This window comes from Danio rerio, chromosome 5 (genome assembly GCF_049306965.1).
Source record: "Danio rerio strain Tuebingen ecotype United States chromosome 5, GRCz12tu, whole genome shotgun sequence".
In the NCBI taxonomy this organism is placed as follows: Eukaryota; Metazoa; Chordata; class Actinopteri; order Cypriniformes; family Danionidae; genus Danio; species Danio rerio.
The window spans coordinates 25,268,173-25,292,727 of NC_133180.1; the positions used below are offsets into that span (position 1 = coordinate 25,268,173).

The following is a 24,555-nucleotide window of genomic DNA, read 5'->3' on the forward strand; positions in this document are numbered from 1 at the left end:
GGGTAAAATGAGTGAATACTGGATGAAATTTTACTTTGACCATTTTAAAAAATGAAGCACAATCTTTCCTCCCACTTTTTCTGAACATGGCATTGAGAGCAAAAAAAAAAAAAAAACACAGCTCAATGATTGTACACCCTAAATATGAATGAAGTTTACATTCCTGATTAAATAGTCATACAGTATTACTGGTAATATTCTCAGTATACACATTTTACAATAAAGGATCGGTATGATGTTTTATTGATCACAGCTGTGAAAAAATAAGAGACCACTTTATTTACATTCATTCATTCATTCATTTTCTTTTCTGCTTAGTCCCTTTATTAATCCGGGGTCACCACAGTGGAATGAACCGCCAACTTATCCAGCACATTTTTACGCAGCGGATGCCTTTCCAGCCGCAACCCATCTCTGGGAAAACTTTATTTACATATATAAATATAAATGAATAGTTATGTGTTTGCAGTGCTGCCAGATATAGCTGACTTTTTCCAGCTCAAATGTTGTCCAAAACCCACCAAAACGCACAACAAAGGCCCAAAATATTACATTAATATTTTATTTAATTTTAAGTTATTTAAATCTAAATTAACTTGGTTACTTTAAATGTCATCATTTGTAACCATACAGCAACCAACACCACAGAACCACAACATAACCAGGTCTCATCAAAACACTGCACTTAATGTTAAGAGTATGTTTTACTTTCGAAAGGGGGTATACTGTAAATTCATCTTATTTGGTGTTTTAAATTCTTTTGAACATATTAAGGTTCTGATTGTCGATCAGACAACGCTTCTATGATTGTTCCTGCTGTCAATTGTAAAAATTGTCATGATAAACCGCTCTGAGTTTAACTGCAGACGCTGCGTGATGTGCGTGCACGCAAAAGGGAGTCAGATTTGTCCAGGGAGTAAGATTTTGATACAACTTTACTTTATCATTTAAAAAAATAATAAAACTTCAAATAAAAATATTTTTGAAATGTGGAATCAATACTATTATGTTTATATAATGAAACAAATATTAATAATGAACTCAAAAAGCAGCTGAAGTCAGAAGCCCTCCTGAATTATTATCCCTTCTGTATATTATTTTCCCCAATTTCTGTTTAACTGAAAGAAGATTTTTTTTTTTTTTACAGATTTCTAAGCATAATGGTTTTAAGAACTCATTTCTAGAAACTGATTTATTTTGTCTTTGTCGTGATGACAGTACAAAATATTTTACTAGATATTTTTCAAGACACTTCTACTCAGTTTAAGTGCAATTTAAAGGCTTAACTAGGTTAATTAAGTTATTTGGGCAAGTTAGTTCTGTAGACTATCGAAAAAAAATTGCTCAAGGGAGCTAATAATATTGACCTTAAAATGTTTTTTTTTTAAATATATAATAATAATAAAATAAATAAATAAAAATAATAATAATAAATATATATTTTTTCAGTACTAATTAATATAATTTTCAAAAGTACAGCCTTTAAAACATAAATCTTTTTTAACATTATAAATGTATTTACTGTCAATGCTGTATAAAGCTATTAGCTTACTAAAAAAATCGTTGGACAATAATGTACAGTATACACTTAGAACACAGACAAATCTAAGCTTGAAAGTGAACAAAACAGCCATACCAAAATTCAATTCAGGGTCATTCATGATTGTTGTACTTACATTGATCATAGCATTGGAGGTGATGCGAAAGAGTGTGGCTCTCTCGTTGACAGCCTTTATCTTCTCTCCTCCTTCCAGAGGCACACGTAAGGTTTCGAGCTCACTCAGAGATCTCTGCAGAGCTGCTCCGTGCTTGGCTATCAGCTCATTGCATGTGCTCAAATCGTCTAGTTTACTGGCCAGAGTCTTCAACGTGCCCTGGATCTCACTGTGGTCTGACTGAGAGGTGGGCTCCTCGTCTGCAGAGTCATCTAAACACACACAAACGAGTTTAAATGAATGTTTCAGGAATAGATTTCTGGAAAAAATCCCCAGAGCACCATGTCCACACAATGCATTTTCCAGCTGTTCTCATTAATGAATCCGAGGCCACAGCTTCTCCTAATTTCCCTCATTAATTAATGCTGATTTTACAGGTGGTTGGAGCTGCAATGCCAGTCGATTATAATTAGCATAGTCACTTATGCAAACAAAGCACAAACATCCTAAATCAACACACACACACATGCAAAATAGATGGTGGACCAGTGTTAATTTCGTTGACGAAAAAAACAAGTTTCTACCTACAAAAATTTGACGAAAGCTAAATAAAAATTAAGTTATGATGTCTACAACTATAATAAAAATATACTGACATTTTAGCAACCTAATAAAATGAGACAAGAATGTGATTCACAATTAATCTTGGTGTGTAATGCATGAGGCACACACATTTGAAAAGTAACTGAGCCACAGTAGACATGGGATGTGATTACATCATCATAAGTGCAGAGTAGATTTATAATAATAATAATATTAATAATAATAATAGTTTTTTCTTATATAGTGCCTTTAAAACTTAATTCTCAAAGCGCTTTACACAAACAAGACAGATATAAAACAGTTTAGAATAACAATAAAATTGAATCATTCAGGCTAAAACATTAAAAATTGCTAAAACATTTAAATATCTAGAAATATGAACCAAAAATGCACATCTTATGAATAGGCGAGTGTAAAGTTGTGAATTTTCAAGGATGATTTAAACAATTTATACCATCTTAAAGATACTGGAAAACTGCTACTGCATTACTGTAGATTCTATAGGAAATTATTAAAAGTGTATGAAGTATGATGTATGTAGTGTATCAAAACTAAAACTTTATTTGCATGGATTTCATTAGCAAAAGCGATATAAACAAAATCTCATATTTAACTTTACAATATTATTCTTTTTTTTTTTTACAGTAAGTCAATGAACTTATGGCTATAAGAATTGGTTACAAAAAAGCCGCAAACAAGTAATTTTTTCTGAACTTCAGCTTCCATAATCTCAAAGCCAGTGTTTTATCATTGTTTTATAAAGTTTTTTGGTTAAATACCTAAAATAAGATCTTAGTTAAACATAAACTGAAAAGATTTTCATGTTATATTGACATAAAATAACAACAGCTACGTGGCTAAAAATGATATTAAGTGTCTTCACACTAAACAGGTGAATTAATCCACCCAATAATTTGCTTTCAAAAGCCTTGCTGCATTTATCATCTCACTCTTGCAAAATACAAACTATTCTAACTTTTATAGATTCCAATAACATCCACATCCTAAACTTTAATGCATTTTTTTCTGCTGTTGAATATATTTATTTATAAAGAAGCATGGAAAAAAGTCACTGACATTCCATTTTAGGAACAAAAATACTATGGAAGTTAATGGTTGTTTTTTCCAACATTCTTCAATAAATCTGCCTTTGTGTTCAACAAAAGAAACTCTTTTGAAGAAAGGTTTGGAACAAGTCGAGGATGATTAAATGGGAACTATCCCTAAGTCAGAGATGCCAAAGTGGGCCATGGGCCAAAGTTTGCGTATGGTAACCTTTGATTTGGCCCGCCATCCCATCTGAAAAAAGAGGGAGAAGGATGGGGTTGGTTTAGAGGTAGTAATTTCAAATTGTCACCTGACAGATAGATAGGTAATAAATTAGGAAATTACCCATGTCAACGTTAATGTAAAATAGTTTAGTATATTTATCTTTGGCCCATGGCTATCAATGCTATTTGTTTTTTGGTTTTGGGCACTCCTCCTTTAAGTCATGCAAACATAAGTACATTATGACCTTTTAAAAGTAACTTTTATAAAGATTCTTGACAAACAAGTCATGAAAGAATAATAAATGAGCTTATTTTCCAGAATGAATGCAGGAATGACGTCAAAACCTGAAAGATTAATTTAGCACTGATTTCTATGGGGGTTTTATCATCAAGGTTTACAATTAATGAGTGAAATATGATCTGTGGTAATTGCAATAGGACTTGAACGTTTTGTTCTACAGCATAAACATCAAAGACTTGCACCCTATAATAATAATTACTTAGTTACTTATTTAAAACATGTTTCATTAAGCACAACTAACAGTTAAAATGTTTAATTTATTTTGTATTGTCAAGTTATTTCTAGAACAAAAAATCTAGAGGGAATTATTATTTTGGGGTTTTGTTGTCATTGGCTTATTTTGTCTTGAAGACCAGAATGATGCTAACTTAAAGTTGGCCAATAAAATGCAATCATACTCGAAGTGCAGCACTTAACTGGGGAGGTCTTTCTAAAACTCTCCATTTGTTTCCTCTTAAGTACTGTATTTCTTTGTGTACCGAAAATGTCAGCTTTCATCAGATGATGCTTTCATCTTAATAGCTGTGAGTAAAAATAAAAACTCTAAGACCATCATATTGCTTATTTAAGAAGAACACTAAGCGGTAGTAAAGCTCACATAAAATGACTTACAGTAACCCACGTCTGCGCTGATGTCTAGGCTATAAACCTTCGCTAGTGGAAAGGATGTGCTTAAAATAAATTTGTGATAAATAATCTGGATGCCCAAGTGTTCGCTCTGAATGATTCCACAGCTGCTATCATTAATGTTCATTGGCATGTGTGGACACGCTCTCGCATACACACACACGCATTACATATTTTCACACACACGATGACTCCCTTCCAGCGACTCAAGTGGAATAAATCGAGAGCAAATGGAGAAAGGCATTAGAGCAGAGTTAAGATCCTGATGCTTAGTTAAGGCCATGACAAAAACATGCAACGCTGGCACAATAAGACAGTTTCTCCAGAGTCAATAGCTGCATTTTCGTTACTCTTCAAATACTGAAGAAGCGACTCAACATGCACCTAATGGAAAAACGTCACTATCACAAAAATTCCCAGAAATCACAAAAAAAGTTTTTCCGCTCACATGAGGTGCCTTTTCAGACAATTATTTAATAAAAAAATTATAATTTCATAAAACTTCAATGAGACGTTTTAAGAGAACTATGTTGAAAGTATGTGCTTTGTTTCGAGTAAGTTACGTAAGTTACGAGCCGGGGCAGGGGTTGGTGCTGGAAGGGCATCCGGTGCATACAACATATGCTGGAACAGTTCACTCTAAAAAATATTGCTTAGACCAAACAAAAAAAATCAACGCAACAGTTTGCATCAATATTTTCAAGTTACGGCAACATCTAACAAAATGAAGTTCAGACAGCAAACTTTATTATGTTAGCCAAATTACCTTTACCTCTTCAATCAGAGGTATTTTTACATAGCATAACCTCAATTTTTTTAAGTTGAGTACTTAAAAAATTAAGTTGTTCCAACTAGCTTTTTTTATTAACATTTAAACAAAAAACAGTGTTATGTACTTAATTACCATAATTATACATGCTAGTTTTCAAGTTTAGAATCTCAAAAAAATTAAGTAGCTGAAATTAAATTTTTTGTTTGTTTTCATATTATTGTTAATTTAGGTGCTTGTAAGAAATACATTTTTAAACAACAGCAATTTTAACTTCAGTAACTTTTTATTTATTTAGAAACACAGTTTTCAGTGTTTTATTTTAAATATTGCACTTCTCAAAGTTTACCAAACACAAACTTGTACTGTCTCACAAATTATAAACAAACTGACCCGTCAGCTTTGCCTTCAAAAATGTGCATGCATGCATAGCTATGCCATCACAATGAATTCCAACAAAACAAGAGTTATAGGCATTGATACACTTAAAGCTAACTATTAACTTATAAATTGTACATTTTACAAACTACTTGTTATTAGCTAACCTTAATTGTAAAACATATAACATTTGTATTATTATAAACAAACATATGTAAATGCCACCATTCATATAAACAGTATGAAATAAAAAGATCAGCATGTGGACTTCAAAATACAAAACAATATAGTTGCAACAAAAAGAGCAAAATGTACTTTGAAATAAGTAGAGGCTTCAGAAAATGCTATTCTTGAGACGCATTACTTTTGCACTGGGCGTCAGTCCATCAAGTTCAAGAAACAGCTTCTCAAACACTTAACAAGTATATTTAAGCTCCTTGGGGTAGCTCAGATTCAGAGCATATATTATGCCCGTTAGCAGAGCACAACACCTTGAGATATCCATTCCAATCAGGATTCTGATTCCCTCAACAATGATGGTTTCCGTCTTGTGGTTTAATTCCATAGTTGACAGATCACCAATGATTCTTGTGTATTCTTGTAAAGAAAGATAAAAAAATAGATTAGCATGATAGAGACAATTAAATTTATAATTACTTCAGTTTTTTATTTTACTTGCATTTGATTTCAGTTAATCTCTGGAAACTTTGTTTTATTTTACCCCTTACATGGTCATGCACCCAGCTACTCAATCATAAGAATAATTCGTTTCACAATGTAATTTAAATGGAAAAGTGAAACGCAACAGTCATACCCATTTTACAAATCTTTCTCATTATTTTCAACATCTGTTTATTGAACTAAATAGTACATTGTTATTATAACACAGAGCTAGGTAAAACCAGTGTGTGTGGACAATGTAATATACCTACACATTAAACTAAAAGAAAGCAGTCATTGAGCATATATTTTGTCTTGTATGTTTCCACTGTCAAGGGAAGATTTAATTTTAATTTAAAAACATTGTAATACTCACAGCAAACTCCTTAAAAAGATCCTCTTCTTTCTCTCCAAGATAGACAACAAGACAGTGAATGGCTACTTCTCTCCATACTTCAACTGCATTGTTCTGTTTAATTAGAAAAATATATATCAAGATAAAGTACCTACAGTAAATGAATATAGTTTTTTCTGAACAAACAACTGATGGCAACCTGACAATTTAACACAAATCTAAACTATTCTAGTGTGTACAAATTATTTACAATACCTCAAGAAGCATATCCTTAATCCTTCTGATTCTTTCCCCTTTAGCTCCTCCCCTGGATGAGGCCAGGTCCATTAGTTTTGGGGTGCGTTTGTCAAGTTTGGCCATAAATGTGGATTCAAGACCTACAGTGGTTATCCTCTTGAATTCTTCATTTATCTGTAAAAAAAATAGAATAATTAAATAATGGAATAATTGTATACAATGTGTAACACAACAAATAACATGTAATATGTTATTGTTGTAAGAAGTTTTTAGCATAAATAACTTGAAGACGATTTTCTCGCAAAATTGTGAAACTAGACTAAAAATAAAACTAAACTTACCTGTGTTTCATCTGATAATGCAGGCCAGCGCTCCAAGATATCCCTTATTTCTTGCCCATTTTATCTGCAACAACTTGAAAATTGTTTATTTTTGTTACTTCATGCAAACGGTTTACATTAGACAGATTTGTGGACTGTAAGAAGGGCTTTACAACCCAAGCAGGACTGTAAAATACCTTTGATGATGGGTCCAGATGCTGATCGAGATATAAAATTTAACTCTTTAACAACCTCTTCTATACACCTGTAAGATACATTAAAAGTGCTCTCCAGTTTTAGAAACAACAAAGCCATTTTTTTTCCATGCAGTTTGGCAGGTCTGTAACATCATTATTGTCATCTTGACCTTCATCAGACAGCTCCCCACTTTGACCTTCCACATCACTGTGTTGATCTGCATTGAATGAACATACATACCTTTTTATTATGTCTGCCTTGAAGTCATGCAATGAGTGAGGAGTATGTTTTCGGCTTCTGTGGGAAGCAAATGTACCATAAATGTTAGTTCTGAAATTGCAGTTCTGAAATACACAGATGACAGTTTTGTGTGTTTTTTTTTTTTTATTTCTATGGAAATTGTCATGGCATTGAAACAAGGACAAGTAAAATAAAAACTTTCTGCAAATCTGGAGGTTTTCTAAGTTTGATGTCTTGATAAATGTGATCTAAGGCTGCCCCATGTTCTGAAAAAACACAAACAATCTTGACAGAGGCATGAAAATGGTTGCCCACAATTACCATGGTGTAGTCTGTAATGTTTTAGCAAAACTATTTATGTTGATGTTTCAAATTTACACATTTTGCACCCCCAACCTATTTTATATACAAGCCTTATATCTAAAATACAGATCAGCCTAGAAAGTTGTAATACAGTTGCATGAACTTTGTATGAAAATATTAGCAATCAGTAGATAAATGTAATATTTTCCATAAGAACAGGAGGAATAAAATACAAATTTCAGGTTGGATAACAACTGTGAGCAAGCTCCAGAATATATATTTCTGCTAGGGTAACTAACATAAAACATGCAGGATAAAGCAATACTATATATGAAAAAAGCATCTACTATATAAACTTTATGTTATTTTGACATGTATACTAAATTGCCTTTCTGGCTTATCATATGTGTTTTTACTTTCTTATCTACTATTTTCTAGTCAAAAAACACTGCCAACATCAATTATAATTTACCAGGAGTAGCCAACACTAATGGAATGTAGAATATTGATTTGGAAATGAAATAAAACCCAGATATCTCACCTTAAAGTATCCTTTGTGCCAAATGGTCTGCTTAGAACTTGTCCAGACATGCCTCTTGATCGCTCAGTGAGGGAGGAGCTTTGAAATCAAGAACTCCATTGGTGTGGAAAAATTGAGTTATCAACGCAATTTTTTTGGGTTGTTATAAGTTAAATATTGTTTTAAACTAATTGACAGATATATTTATCTTTAAATTACCCTCTTTTTTAAGTTGATGTAATTATCAATATTTTCCTGTTGTGTAAACCTAATAAAATTACTCTGGCAATTTAAAAGTTTTAATATAATCAGCAATGTAGAATTTTTAAGTTACAACAATGTATTAAACTCTGTAGTGGTAACAGATCGCTTGAGTTATTTTTTAGAGTGTTGGTTCAGTGGCGACCCTTGAATAAGGAACTAAGCCAAAGGAAAATGAATGAATGAATAAATGAATGAATGAATGGCAATCCAAAATAAAAAAAATAAATAAACAATCCTTTATGGCTTTCTGGGGAGTCTAACAGTATTCTGTAGTCGGAGCAAAAGTAGTCTTGAATTTTTTTTTGTAAATTTCCTATTGTCAATATATCAAAGCTATTTTTTGATTATTACTATGCACTACAAAGCACTTTAAAGGTGATTTTCTCAGTATTTAGATTTTTTTTAACCCTTTTTCAACCAATATCTCAAGACTAAACCCAGATTTTTAAATCCTTGTATCACAGAAATCGTCCTGTCCAAACTAATATTCATCAATTCAAACTTCATTTATTCAGCTTTCAGTAAAAGTATAATTAAAAAAAAAAAAAAAAACAGACACTTATGACTGGCTTTGTGCAATGTAAATCAGGCTATAGTGTCGTTTAGATAGTAAAATTCTTTTAAAGGGAATCTTGTGTAAGCTGTTTGGACCGAGCTGTATGTACGTAGAGTGTGTCCACAGGCATATTGGGGTGATATTAAGACAATAAGCATATTTTCTTAAATTGTCTGACATTAAAATAAGACCCAAATCCCTACCATTTTGAAGCCCTCCACAACGTGACGTAGGACTACAGTTTCCCCGCTCACTGATTTGATTGAAAGCCACGTATTAACATGTCTCCTTGGTAATGCGTGTAAACATATAAACAAGACAGGACATGCGCAAAGGACCAATTCTAAAAGAAGACGCTTCAATCACGGTTTGTGGACATTAAATCAGGTTTACTGTGTATATTAACATAACGAATACCTATACAGCAGTGTATATTAACGTATATTAAACGCGTGCTGTGTGTGTGTATGCACGTGAACTTTTTAATGACACTGTGTGTGACTCATCGTGGCAGAGAGGCTTGAATTAACTCAACAACAAATACATCAAATAATCATTGGGAATGTTTTTACTGTAGTATTTCTCACAAACGTTACGCGAGATCTGCTTCCTTCACGTCTGTCACTGTACTGTTTATCAGACGCAGCCGATGCGGAGATTGAGGTACACACTGACAGGCATGTTGAAACAGCCGGTGGGGAGAACTAGCATTAAAGGCACAGCTAACAAAAACAGTTACATTGTGTTCAGAGCTGAAAATTCAATATTCTGAAAGGTCTAATAAATAATCTGATGGGTATTTTGAGCTGAAACTTTACACACACATTCTGTAGACACAAAAGACTTATCCTAAATCTGGAAAAATAGTAAAATATGTGCCTTTTAAATAATGTACATGTATATGAAAAGAACAACGCTGTTCATCTCTGACAAAAGAAAGAACGTTTGTCAGAAAAGACATTTCCCACGGTGCACGTGAGAGAGGAGGACATGGCAACCTCATTCAGAGCAGCAGAGCAGGGCAAGGGTGAGATTGATTTGACTGTTTGTTCCTCCTCAGCAGAGAGCAGAGCCGCCGTCAGCAAACTGTTCAGAGACTGAGCACATTAACCTTCTCATGACTCCACATACATGCAGACACAAAACACTTGAGTGTGGAGGGACAGGGCACGTCCTGCTGGCGACAAACTTTAGTTGTTCTCTAACTAGTCTTCTTCATAATACCAGATTCAAAAGGTAATTATTATGCATTAAAAAGCTCTGTCTTGTTTCTCCGTTCATTGTTGTGCCACATCAGCTACTGACCTCGAGACAGCTTATTGACTGTTTTAATCTAAAAGGCAACAGAATGACATCTCAAGGGCCCAACAATTAAATGCTTCTTCTTTTCTCAGTTTCCATTAGACACACATATGGCTGTTTGTGCAGATACATCACGTATTTGTGAGCTGTCATGTGACTGCTGACAGAGAAATCTGTGAGGGACTCGCTTCAGATAGAAGTGTCTGCTAAATGAAGAAATGTAAATGTCCTAACGGCATATTTGCATAGCAAGTGCTTTTGGTGCCGTGTGTTGGCATATATTGTGCGCAGTTTGCAAAATCGGTATTGTGTGCATGGAATATCTGGATCTAGACTGTCCTTTATACAAGAAACATACAAATACATTTAATACAAACATTGCATAAAATAAGCATTAATTATATAAATGCATAAATTGTATACATTTTATTAATTGCAAACTGCACACACACACACACACACACACACACACACACACGTTTTTATTTTTACAATTTTAAACATTACTAGATATAAACTCACCAGCCACTTCATTAGGAACACCTTTCCAGTACCAGGTTGGACCCTTAATCTTAACTGCCTTAATCCTTCATGGCGTAGATTCAACATGGTACTGAAAATCACGCAGCTGCTGCAGATTTATCGGATGCAAATCAAATGTGCTCAATTGGATGTGACTGAATGTGTTTTGGTTCTGGTGACTGTGAAGGCCATTTAAATACAGTGAACTCATTGTAATGTTTAAGAAACCAGTCTGAGATGATGCGCGCTTTATGATGTGACATGTTATCCTGCTGGAAGTAGCCATCAGAAGATGGATACACTGTGGTCATAATGAATGGACATGGTCAGCAACAGTAGTAGTAACCTACCTCAAGTAGGTTGTGACGTTGACACGATGCTCAGTTGATACTAATGGGCCCAAAGTGTGCCAAGAAAACATCCCCCACACCATTACACCTCCACCACCAGCCTGAACCGTTGATTTAAGGCAGAATGGATCCATGCTTTTATGTTGTTGATGCCAAATTCTGACCCCACCATCCAATTGTTGCAGCAGAAATGGAGACTCATCAGATCAGGCAACGTTTTCCAATCTTCTATTGTCCAATTTTGGTGAGCCTGTGTGAATTGTAGTCTCAGTTTCCTGTTCTTAGCCGACTAGAGTGGCATCCGGTGTGGTCTTCTGCTGCTGTAGCCCATCCGCCTCAAGGTTGTCTGTTGTGCGTTCAGAGATGCTCTTGTAACGAGTGGTTGTTTAAGTTACTGTTGCCTTTCTATCAGCTTGAACCAGTCTGGCCATTCTCCACTGAACTCTGGCATTAACAAAGCATTTGCGCCCACAGAACTGCCGCTCACTCGATATTTTCTCTTTTCAGACCATTCTCTGTAAACCCTAGAGATGGTCAGTGTGAAAATCCAAGTAGATCAGCAGTTTCTGAAATACTCAGACCAGCCTGTCTGGCACCAACAACCATGCCATGTTCAAAATCGCTTAAATCACCTTTCTTCCATTCTGATGCTCAGTTTGAACTGCAGCAGATCGTCTTAAATGCATTTAGTTGCTGCCATGTGATTGGCAGATTAGAAATTTGCGTTAACGAGCAGTTGGACAGGTGTATCTAATAAACTGGCTGGTGAATGTATATTTTTATAATACTTTAAATGATGTAGTTTAAACCCAACCCACACAGAAACATTCAGCATTTTCACAATTTTCAAAATACTTCATTCTTTGATTTTTGTGCTATTTTTTCTTACAGGAAGAAAAAAATGTCCCCATAAGGTGAGGTATACAAGAAATACACACACAGGATGTTATCTTTTATGGTTACTTCCCATAAATGTTTCTATAAATTTATGGTGACTTCCCCTAAATTTTTATACTGTACAGATTGCATATTGAATTCCTCTACCCCAACCCTATTAGAAAATCAATAAAACAACAATAAAAAAATCCCCATGTATTCAAAAATTGCTGGTACTGCTATACACATGGGGAAATTTGTTAGCCACATCAAAAGCATCAACACAAACACATTTTTATGTGTATGAATATATGTATAAGCAAATAAAAATATGGTTTACATATATATAAACTAAAGGAAGAGGAGTTTAGGGTAAACACTTAATATTTATTGCAAACACTATTATTAATTTATTACACTAGTTTCTTTGTATATACAGAACAAAATATACAATGTATTATATTTGAAAAATTTCATATGTAAAATTGTCATATGTTACATTGATGATGCTGCGTACTGTTCCACTGGACTGTATTTACACACAAACACACGTTGCCGTACACAACTACTTCTTTTCTTAGATGAATTCTAAGCATACACATGAAAAATGTGTATGCAGCTTCACATTAAGTGCTGTTTCCCCTCTGCCACCCCTCAGCTTTAGAAGAGCTGCTGATGAAGGTCTGAGGGTAATGTGCAGCTGGCACAGGTTAAATCTGCTGTGTGCTGGAGATTACAGCTCATTTCCACAGCTTCTCTGTCTGGAAAGTGTTCAGTATAACAGGATGACTTGCCATTTCATAACACTAACAGGCCATAACATGCTGTGACCATATGTTACATAGAGGTCTGTTTAGATGTGTGTTGTAGTCTACAAATGGAACACAAAAACCTCTGTTTACAAAGAGTGACACAACACAAGCCTGAAATAGTAAAAGCAAACACATCTGGTGTCTCCAGTCTGTATTTACGATCTAAAATCAGCTTAACATCAGATTAAAGAATAAATCCCACATGAAATAGTACTTTAGCATCCTGTGTCTCCAAACACCATATTTGCTCTGCATATTATCAACTAAGCATTTGACCATGACAAATTTTCCCAGTTCAGTTGTTTCAGTTGCCTGAATGATGAATTAACTATGACCTATGGTGAACATGTCAAGGACTTACCTACAGTAAGTAGCAGCCTGCAATAATCTGGTAATTAATCTGAGAAAGGAAGCAATTCTGAATTAATAAATATTTAAGCTGGTTACATGCCTCCAGATTTACTGTATTGATGCCACTGCCAGGAATAGCTCACAAAGGATTTAAAAACGGTTTTCAATTTGACTATTATAGAACTCATAAGATTAAAAAGGATTTATAAGAAGCCATGTAAGAAGGTGGGATAAACTCTATCAGCTTTCACTGTGAAGTTACAACAGTCTCCTAGCAAAGCTACACTTGCAATGGCAACTGCACATTTTTCTCATTTATATAACAAAGTGTTAACTTCAGTTAATATAAACTCATTAATGAAAAGGTTAATGTCACAGCATATATACAATTATACTGCATGCAAGTAAAAAAAGCACTAGTTTTAAAAAAAAAATTGATATTATAAAAAAATTACTATTTGCCAAACCCTTTAAAAAGCACCTCAACTTTCAAATCACATGATTTTGCATGTATTTATTGGTAACACTTCATAATAACTGCACTCTAGAAATCATTTATAACACGTTTACATCCATTCATTCAATTAATTTATTAATATTATAACTTTTTTGATCTGAATCACTCTTTTATTCATTTCATTTTCTGTTCAGAATATAACTGAGCCTTTAATTGTCATTTTTAAGAGATTTACAAAGCATAACTGTTTTAGATGAACTAAAAATTTGTGTTAATAAGGCATTTATTAACATACAGAGTAACTATTACTAAATAGATGAAAAATAAGATGTCTAAACGTTCATTTAAAGGATTTAATAATCATTTACTCATTCTGAACGATCTTAAATCACCAACTCTTAAATGACTGATTTGTAAATAATGCAATACTTAATTTAGTAATGTATTAATAATAGCTCAGCATTTTCAAAGTATGAAAATAAAAACATTAAGCATTATAGATGTGCCTAGAGATCAATAATACAGCATTTGTAGCAATATTTACAAACTGCTCACTAATGTCTATTAATGTAGAGTTAATGCTTAACAAATGCTGCGCTTACTATTTGCTAATGCTTCATAAATTATTCATGGTGTGCAATTATTATAAAGTGGTGGCTATTTTTTTATTTAGCAAATGTTTAAATAGGGTCCATCTACTGTATCCATATGCTGTCGTGCCGTTTTTGCCTATTTGAACGATAAAAGGTCAATCAGAGAAACATCATCACCTGAATGTTCAGATCAGGTGGACGTGCTGCAGATGAAACATGATGATATAGATTATGTAGCACTGCGATGAGCACACAACAGCATGCCACTTCAGAGTCAATCAAACACACAAGCTTATACAAATCACAACTCGAAACCTGCATGAGATTTACACCTCCTTGCTGGATATACAAGCATGACTGCTTAACAGCAAAGTTTGCAAAATAAGCAACAACACAGTAGAAGTTTTTGACAGTAAAATAGACAGTTCAATCACACACACACACACACACACACACACACACACACACACACACACACAAAATGTTTGAATGGTGCGTCTCAATCAGCACCCTTGTTCAGCAGTCAGTGCACCTATCTGTCAGCCAATTTAAGTGCAAATTCAATCCACATTCAGCCATTTCAATCGCAAAATTGTTCAAGTGCACTGAAAAATTTGTGCTCTGAAAAATCCCACAATGCACCATGAAAATCAGAGAGCATCGACACAAACTTAGTGCCCTTAACAGAAGCTTGAAGTATGAAATATTGATGACATGACCCAAATCCTCCAACATGATTTACAAAATGGCTGCGCTTTTTCAGGTCTCAAATTTCCCTCACGACTGCCATTCATACCTGCTCTCCTTACAGAAATCCATCAGAGGCCGCTGTCGACTGACTGACTGACTGACCGACCAATTCCCCACCCACCCCCTTTCCTAAACCACACCAATAGTGTTTTCAAAAGCACCGATTAACCCTCCCACTTCTTCCCTAAACCCAACCCATAGTGTTTTCAAAAGTTATCTAGAAAAAGAGAAGCCCTCATAGTTGCCTGATTTTTACAAGGTTTTCAGATTTTACCACATTCTCACTCTGTTATTTACTTGTTTATTTTTTGCCTTTTGTTTTGCCTGCATTCTATAACCGTTTTTTACCGGACGTAAACCCTGTCGTCGGGGAGAACATACTCCACACAGAAATGCCAACTGACCCAGCCGAGGCTCGAACCAGCAACCTTCTTGCTGTGAAGTGAGAGTGATACCCACTGCGCCACCGTGCTGCTGCGTCACATAGTCAATATATCTATATGTCTTTTATACAGATCCTAACTGAAGTTTTCTCTCTGATAAATATCACTTGATGTAATGTAGTGATGATGTGATAGTGATGTGATGATAGTGTGCATTATGCATTCAGGAAACGCAGCTTTGGATGGCAATTTGCAGGGTTGGACAAAGGCTATCATTGCTATCAGGCTAACATTAGCATTTTCAAAGAACTCCTATTGCACCTTTGAAATCAATTTGCCCATCCAGGTGATTTTTATTGTCTGCTTATTCTATTATTGAAAGGAAAGGGTTATGCATATGTTTACAGTTATTTAAAAATAAATTGTTGCAAAGGTGATTCAATTTATGTGTCTCTCGTATTTTATTTTTGTTGTACATGTTGTACAATCAAGCTGCAATTCACTTAAGTGCCACTGGTGCTGCTAATAACAAGTATTTTCAATTTAACATACAGTATAGCCCCTTCAAATAAATCAATACATTAAAAAAAAACATTAAAATAATTAAATATAAATTACACTATAATTCAATTTTTTATTGGATGCAAATATTGAATGAAAACTACTACTTTACAAACTGCCAAAAATAAAGAAGCTATAAAGTTCTTTATATTATTAAAATATCATATTACATTACAACATTACATTAAAATCCTGCATTAACTTCCTAAAATCAAATGCTATTTTAAGATTTCCGCCTGGATTTTGCCAACCCAAATTTAAAAGCTTTCCAAATCCACATGTATAGGTGTAAATGCAAAATTTTGGTATCATTTTAAAGAAAACCCTTTGAATTTTCATAAAACACTATTGAAAGTGTTTAATATAACTGTATATGTTGTCTATGTTATAATAAACACTTAAAAAAAGAAGCGCTTTTTTTTTTTTTTTTTTTAAATAAACTCAAATTTGAATGTGTACCTTTTAGGTTCTGTGTGGTCAAGGTTGCTGTAATTATTTTTGTGGTTCCTGTACATGTCTGTAATCATAGGAAAAAAGAAAAATGTCTCTACCATAATCTATGCAAAAGTTATTGTATTCCAACTGATGAGAGGTGCTATACAAGCCACAGGGATCGATCATTGTTTTCATGTTTCATTATTCTTTTGTTTGATCAAACATAATTTACTGCGTTTGAAACACGTCAGACCTATAAAAGGATTAAATATGCACATTACCTCAAAAACAGAGGAGACATGGCCCTGAAGTGCACAGCATAAGGTAAGAGATGACAGCTTTCTTTGCTATCTGGGGCTGCTTATTGATCATAAATGTATTGTTTTCACTTTCGCGCCATGGAAACACCACAATTCATTTGACAACTGTTTGATATGTGAATATAATTCAGTAAAAGAATGCTAGAACCGTATGAGCACAGGCAAGGGCTTTTATTTGAGCTATAACTTGTACATGTGTCATATATGAACCATATGAAAAATATAAAAGTGAACCAATGTTTTATACTCAGCTCGGGTATCCAAAATACTGTGTATTTAAGTGTAAATAACTTTTGTACAGTGGAATAAAAACCAAAGTGATGCATATGTGCATAAAATATAGCTTCTACACTTTCAAACAAAACAGCTTAAGGGGGTCTGGTGCAATGCTAGCCCTTTAAATCTTAAAGTGAAAGTTGATGACGTCACAGACCCGGTACCGGGCTAACTGAATAATACTGGACCAAACTATCAAACCAAACCATCACCAAGCAAGAATATAAAATATGTTGTTTTTTTAAACTTGGTTGCAGTAACTAAATTACAGCAGTAAGATTGAATTATTATTCCCTGTGGGTCGAAGCTTTGCCATGGTCATATGGTCTGTGCCCAGGAACTTCTGTTCTGTTTCCCAGGTGGTAAAGAAGAAAACAAGCAATTACTGGGATGTCAGGGGTCTTTAAAAATGAACTGACTTCCTTCAGTCATCTGTCTGAATATATGTCATGCATGCTGCTCAGAGCCAGTGATGGACTGTGCTGTCTTCATTTCTCTCCCCAGATCCCTGTGTTAAGACACAGAGCAGTTTCCAAAGCAGGCCCTGATGCAATCGCTAAGAATCCTCTCAACCCTGCATCCGGACAGCCTGTCAGAATCAGCAGTGACATGGCAAATTTTACTAGCCTACAGCAACAACATTCACAAAATTTTCTTCAGGGAAGCATAGTTCTCAGTTTACGTCTTGTACATTCAAACTGTTATAAAGGCAATTTACATAAGTTTGTATGTTTGATAGACTCCTAAACGGCTGAACAAGATTGAATACTACAGTCTTTTGTTCATTTCAGTTTGCATAATATATGCAAATAGTTTTAAAGAGCATAAATGTAAATGCACTGAGAGAAACAGGTGCTGGTGTGTTTTCTTCTATGCCGTTGTTTCGCAAGCAAGACTTAACATCCCTCAAGTGGCATCAGAGCCATTAAAGATAATGAGAGAGTGACAGACAGTGATTGACAAATTACTAAATGTAATTAAGGACTCTGGATGCGCACTGTCATTTTCATTTTTAGCTTCTTGTATAATTCCTGATGAAGTCCTGCATGTTCCCTGTAGGATTCGTGCATGTTCACTGTAGGATTTCTTAGTGTTTCAGGAGTCCTAAAGGAAAATGGTGACAGAATTAGGGATGTCCAGATCCAATCAAGTGATCAGAAATCAGGCCTGATCACACAGTTTCAGACTTGATAGGAATTGGACGTTACCTCCAGATCAGGACTCGAATATACAGTACGTGTCTGTCTGTCTGTCTCTCTATCTATCTATCCATATCAGCCCTCCTGTAGAATTCGTTTTAAAGACGAAATGCAGCCATATGTACTTCTGGTTACATAATTTGCAATCTCCAGAAATGTATATAGAACTACATTTTCAGAAATAGCCTGTGTTGCGTTTATACCTTGTGTCCACACTACTCCACTACCTTCGACTCTGCAAAAAACAGAGCTTTTTGAAAATGCTTAAGCCCCTGTTTTAATTTGAAAATACTGGGGATCTGCATAGATGTATATCATTATTATATCAGTATAGATGGACTGAAACAAAGAACTCCCAGACTGGTCTTCTGAAAATGCTCTAATATAAATGCAGCCTCAATTTCCCATGTAAAAATTAAATTCAATCCTTCTTTATTTCTATAGTGCTTTCAACAATGTAGATTGTGTCAAAGCAGCTTAACATAGATGAAGAAAAGAGAATAAAAACCGATAACAATATTTCAGATTGTAGAACATTCCAGCAAGTCAAAGCAATGGAAGATAATCCCATAATCCCAGTCCTACCAATGCAAAAGTAATGAAGTTGCTGGTGAGTGAAATATATATTTATATATTTACAACTGAGAGCAGTGGTTTATGTCCAGCCAGAAAGATCTTTGCAAAAAACAAGTAATGGTTATTTATTGTTTGTCACTCAAGATGAAAAGGTGGAAAAATTCCTCTTAAAAGTGACACTGCTTCTCTCTGGCATGATGGCGATCTGTGACAGCTCTCAGGTTTTTATTGTACCAGTTTGAGTGAATGAGAGTAGAGCTGATGAACTGATTACAAAGCTTTGTATTGACTGGCATAGATTAATCAATGTAATACTGCGCACAGGGACTGGCACCACTGCTGATCAACAGCACTTACTGCTGGTAGTTTCCCAATAAGAATGAACAGTGAATGGCAAGACGACAATTAACTAAATCACAGTACTTCTCTGTGCAAATGACTACTTTTGACTGTAAGAAGTATAAACAGGTATTAAGGTTTAACAGTCACTGGTATCCCTACAATTAGAGCTGCAGTAAACTTGAAGGGTTTAAAAGCATGACAAAGATGCTAGATACACTGACAACCTAATATAATATTGAACGACGCCAAACACTTTTGTTTTAATATTATTTTGAAGGACACAGTTTTTGGCAAAAAAAAAAAAACATTGTAAATAGCGTCCTAAAAATAAGATTATCCCCATTTTTTTAAATCCCCACAGATGTTATTGTTAATATATTTATTGTTTTGCTTCTATTATTACTATGCAACACAACTAGGGTTGCATGATATTGGAAAAATCTGATATTACAATATTTAAATTTTCTTTTAATTTTGCAATATGAATACAGTTTAAGAAGATGGTTTTATTAGCTCTATTTGACTTTTTTTATGGGGAGTCTAACAGTATTTGGGTATAGAAACTGAAAAATCAAAATAAAAAAAAATTAAAAACATTTTTCTCTTACTTTGTTTTTTCTTATTTCAGGTCCAAATATCTGAAAATGTTTTAATCAACTAAAAATATTGTTTAGTTTTCACCGTCAACAGAAATTAATTAAAAATAAGAGTTTTTGCTTGTTTTAAGGAAATTATCTGCCAGTGGAGTAAGTGAATTATTCCTGTTTTTAAAATGTAGATTTTGGCATGAAACAAGACAAAAATTCTAAGTAAGTAATGTTTCTTGCATAAATCATATAAATTCCATATAAATACAATGATTGAATACAATTATGTGGCTCCTGCTTAAACAGAATTCAGACTGGACATTGTTTATCTTCACAATGTGACTATTGCGGTTGTGCATGTTGCGATATCAATGCTGAAACAATATATTGTGCAGCCCTAATCACAACATTACATTATATATAATAGATATTAGATATGCTACAATATATATATATAAGCTATATTCTATATTGTAATAAGCTACAGATATATATTCAAATAAATGTAACAAGTAAACCGTAAGAAGTGTCATAACCTTTTCCTTAAAAATGTCTTTGTTTATGCAGTTCACCCCAGGTTCTGTTTAAACTAGTTTTCGGAGTAAAAATATTTAGTTTAACAGATTGAGCTCTTTAATTCAACTGAATCGCATGCACTGTAAAAAATGACAAAAAGTAATGTCAAAAAAAGTTACTTATTTAAATCAGTCAATCAGGTGTGAGCTATACTTTTATACAAAGTATAAGTGCCGTAATGAATATTATCACTGCAATGATCTTACATTTCAAAACCAAACCAAAAATCCCTAAACAAACATGAGCAAATTCTGTCTAATAAAGCAAAAGCAAACTGCAGAACAGAAATATAAAATAACATACACAATCCACTTTCAAATCAACCCTGAAAATGTTTCCAAGACTTTAAAAAGTCTTTTAATTAGGCCGGTGGTTGATGTGTTTAGCAAAGGTCACTGTTAGTTTACTTACAGCCAACAGTAAATGCAAAAGATGTTTTCATTAATCTCCACAGACGCAGGCTTTACAAAGTACAACAGTGTATATTTCTAAAGTAGATTTACTGATGCATTATTCATTTATGTGTACCGAAACACAATCTCTATTACATAGCTGATTCATCAAACTCTCAACATACAATATGGCATCATAACTAGGCCTGTCACGATATCTATTTTTTGTTGTAAGATATTATTATTTTTTTTATTATTATTAATGATATCACTGTCATTTTAAGACCGTTTTATGCCACTCATGATATAATGCCAAAATGACAATATAATAGCATAATAAAGCAAATACACTTCATAATATTTTATTCTTAAGAACATTTCATTTAATTATAGTCATTTTAATAATTTATTAATGAGGCAATGGAATCAGAATGTGCAAATGCATATCCTAACTAAATAATAATACATGTTAACAAAAAAGTGTAAGGTAAAAAGTTGCGATATCTGCTACCAGATCTATTTTCAATTGTCAGGCACCCACATGAAAATACTCATTCATTCATTCATTTTCTTTTCGGCTTAGTTCCGCCAACCTATTCAGCATGTTTTACACAGCGGATGCCCTTCCAGCTGAATCCCATCTCTGGGAAATCCATTCACATTCATTCACATTTATACACCACAGACAATTTAGCCTACCTAATGCACCTGTACCGCATGTCTTTGGACTGTTGGGGAAACCTGAGCACCCGGAGGAAACCCACGCGAACACAGGGAGAACATGCAAACTCCACACAGACACGCCAACTGACTCAGCCGAGGCTCGAACCAGCGACCTTTTTGCTATGAGGCGACAGCACTACCTACTGCGCCTACTGGATTTTTTTTTTTTTTACCATACTGACACCTTCAATAGAGATAGAGAGGTTAGACTTAGACTTAGACTTAGAAAAACTTCATTGATCCCGCAGGAAATTGCTTACGTAATGACTGCCATAACACACAAAACACAGAAACACAAAACCACAAGACAAAATAAATAAATTAAATAAGTGAAATAAGTCACATAAATCCAACCAATCTATAAAAGGAAACAGCCACAATACATGAGTATACAAACTATTATATAAGATATTACACTTAAAAGAATCAGTGGTAACTAATACTATTAAGTCATATATCAAGTAATGAAAATAATATTAACCAAAACCAATAATATTACACATAAAACAATTACACATAAAATATTTCAAGTAATAAAGTGATTCAGCACTCATTTAAAAAACAATGATATTGCACTAAAAATATTTAAGACCCAGAAAAAAAAAGTACAAATATTGCACAGATTGTTGCACATCATAAAACATAATGCACAGACTTCCACACAGGTTGCGCAATTAGCTAAAATGTTGCTAGATTTGATTTTTACATATGGGATATATATATATATATATATATATATATATATATATATATATATATATATATATATATATATATATATATATATATATATATAGTGTTGTGCAATAAGTATAAAGGTAATTCAGTTGCGAAACTCGAGAGCTTGCAAATGTAAATGTGAGCACTTGTGATAATAATATTTGTATGTGTAGGTTGAAATGTACACTTACAGCTCTGATGTGAACAGCTGAAATCCTCGATTTGCACACACACACAACAATCCACACACTTGTGTTTTAAATTGGAAGTTGCAGATTAATAGTTGTGTATTTGTAAAATGTCATTCACAAATACAAAGTGACAGACACACGTGTGCACGGCAAATTTGACTGCATCTTCGCTCTACAACCACAGGTCGGCACTCACAACCTCTCAGATTCGTCAGTACAACTACAAATCTCCCGCGCTCTGACTTTTGCTACACATCTCCCGCGATCTCTGTAGCAGAACTCATCTGTGCACTCGCAGATGCAGAGGCGTGAGCAGCGCTGGGCAGGGGAGGGGCGGGGCTGGTGTAAAGCTGTTTGATTGGCTGATGCCTGACCAATGAACAATGCCAGCAGCCAACAGGACTGAGGTGCAAAATAATCATTTCCCACGATTATTTTATTATTTAGGGTTTATTTAAACTCTTTTCTGAAGAGATTCTTGTTAAAAATAATAAATTCTGTGGAAATGTACATACCAGTAAAAGAGCAGCAAAGCCAGTTTATTGGCTAGAGCCAGCCAATGAGATGGGGCGTTTCTGTTTGTCAGGACACAGGGCAGCTCACGTTGTTGGAGGCCTCGAGCAATCAGAGGGTAAGTTATGATTTTTAATAATTATCTATATGTTCAATACTGTTAGCTAAGCTAAGGACTGTGCTGGGTGCTTCTCTTGTTTGTTTCTTATATAAGAAAACAGTTATGAGTTATCTAGGAGCTGCTTTCAATCATGTTATATGGTTCTAAAGATACGATTCAACCCACATGAAATAAGAAGTTGTAATAGTATTTATAGTAAATAATAGTACGTTTTTGAACCATACTAACTATAGTAAACTGTATCATACAGTATATATTGCAGTATCTACAACTTTGTTAATGAATGCAACAGCACACTGTAGTATTAACTAGCATGAACTTTAATAAATTGAAGTATACTTGTATGTATGTATGTATATATATATATATATATATATATATATATATATATATATATATAGCTTAAATTTGAAAAAATTGAAATATAGCTATCTGTTTAAAACTAAACATTCTAATGCCATTTATTATGCAAATATCAAGTTGAAACAAATCTGTTAAGAACACGTATTTATATGTAAAACCTAATACATTTTAAAGCAGTTTCATTTCTTTCTAATTTTTACATCTACATGCATTACATCTGATTTAGGTCCACAACTTGCATCCTTCAACATGATATGTGTGTTCAAAGGAAGAGCAACTAGGTGAGGGAGACAGTGTCCATCGCTCGGCTGAGGGTCCACTTTGAGCATCTCATCTGCAGGGTTAAGCAACATAAGCTGAACAGTCATCATCTCTCTCTATTACAGCGAGCATCAACCAGCTTTACACAATGGCTTGCTTTCTGACCATTAGTATAGGCTTGAGCAAAGTATTAAAGAGGAGATAACATTTGATGGGTAATGATGAAGTTGGATTTACCACCTCCATCTCATTATGAACTAGGAAAAACCCTGAAATATTTCAATACAAGTAACTAGACCTTTGCACTGCACTTATTTGGACTGTAAATTTTATTTGACAAATTACATTTCACTTACAGAACAGGTGTCAAACTCAGTTCCTGGAGGGCTGCAGCTTTGCAAAGTTTAGTTCTAACCCTAATTAAACACACCTGATCAAACTAATTGAGTCCTTCAGGTTTGTTTGAAACTTTCACTTAAGTGTGTTGAAGCAAGGTTGCAACTAAAAACGTGAAGGATTACGGGCCTTCAGGAACTGAGTTTGACACCCCTGCCTTACAGTAAAGTGTAAAAATACTACATTAAACAATTATCAAAATAAAAGTTGTGTTTGTGGGTGAGTGTGTGTTTTGTTCAAATCTGTAGTCATCTTGGCAAGAAAAAAGAGAAAATAAAGTCGGCTTCCTCTTGAACGATCTGAATCATTTTGAAGTGTTTGTAGATGTGCTGGATCATCATGTCATCTTT

At 34.1% G+C, this 24,555-nt stretch overlaps 1 protein-coding gene and 1 long non-coding RNA gene across 14 annotated transcripts in view; both read right to left on the minus strand.

The window, feature by feature from the left end:
• Positions 1 to 24,555, minus strand: part of osbp2b (oxysterol binding protein 2b) — a 142,475-nt gene that overhangs the window by 40,453 nt on the left and 77,467 nt on the right. For all 13 annotated transcript variants that reach the window (XR_012406001.1, XR_002458776.2, XR_012405999.1 and 10 more), the window contains one exon: positions 1,677 to 1,927. Coding sequence is in view for 6 of the 13 variants with exons in the window: in XM_021476216.2 (XP_021331891.1) it covers positions 1,677 to 1,927 (251 nt within the window). In the remaining 7 variants the exon portion in view is untranslated. The remainder of the gene's footprint in view (positions 1 to 1,676; positions 1,928 to 24,555) is intronic.
• Positions 5,499 to 8,478, minus strand: si:dkey-90a24.1. The gene is made up of 7 exons (NR_170265.1): positions 8,459 to 8,478; positions 7,615 to 7,671; positions 7,374 to 7,441; positions 7,198 to 7,270; positions 6,875 to 7,030; positions 6,641 to 6,733; positions 5,499 to 6,201 (listed from the first exon to the last, which is right to left on the minus strand). It is a non-coding gene; the product is annotated as a si:dkey-90a24.1 (long non-coding RNA).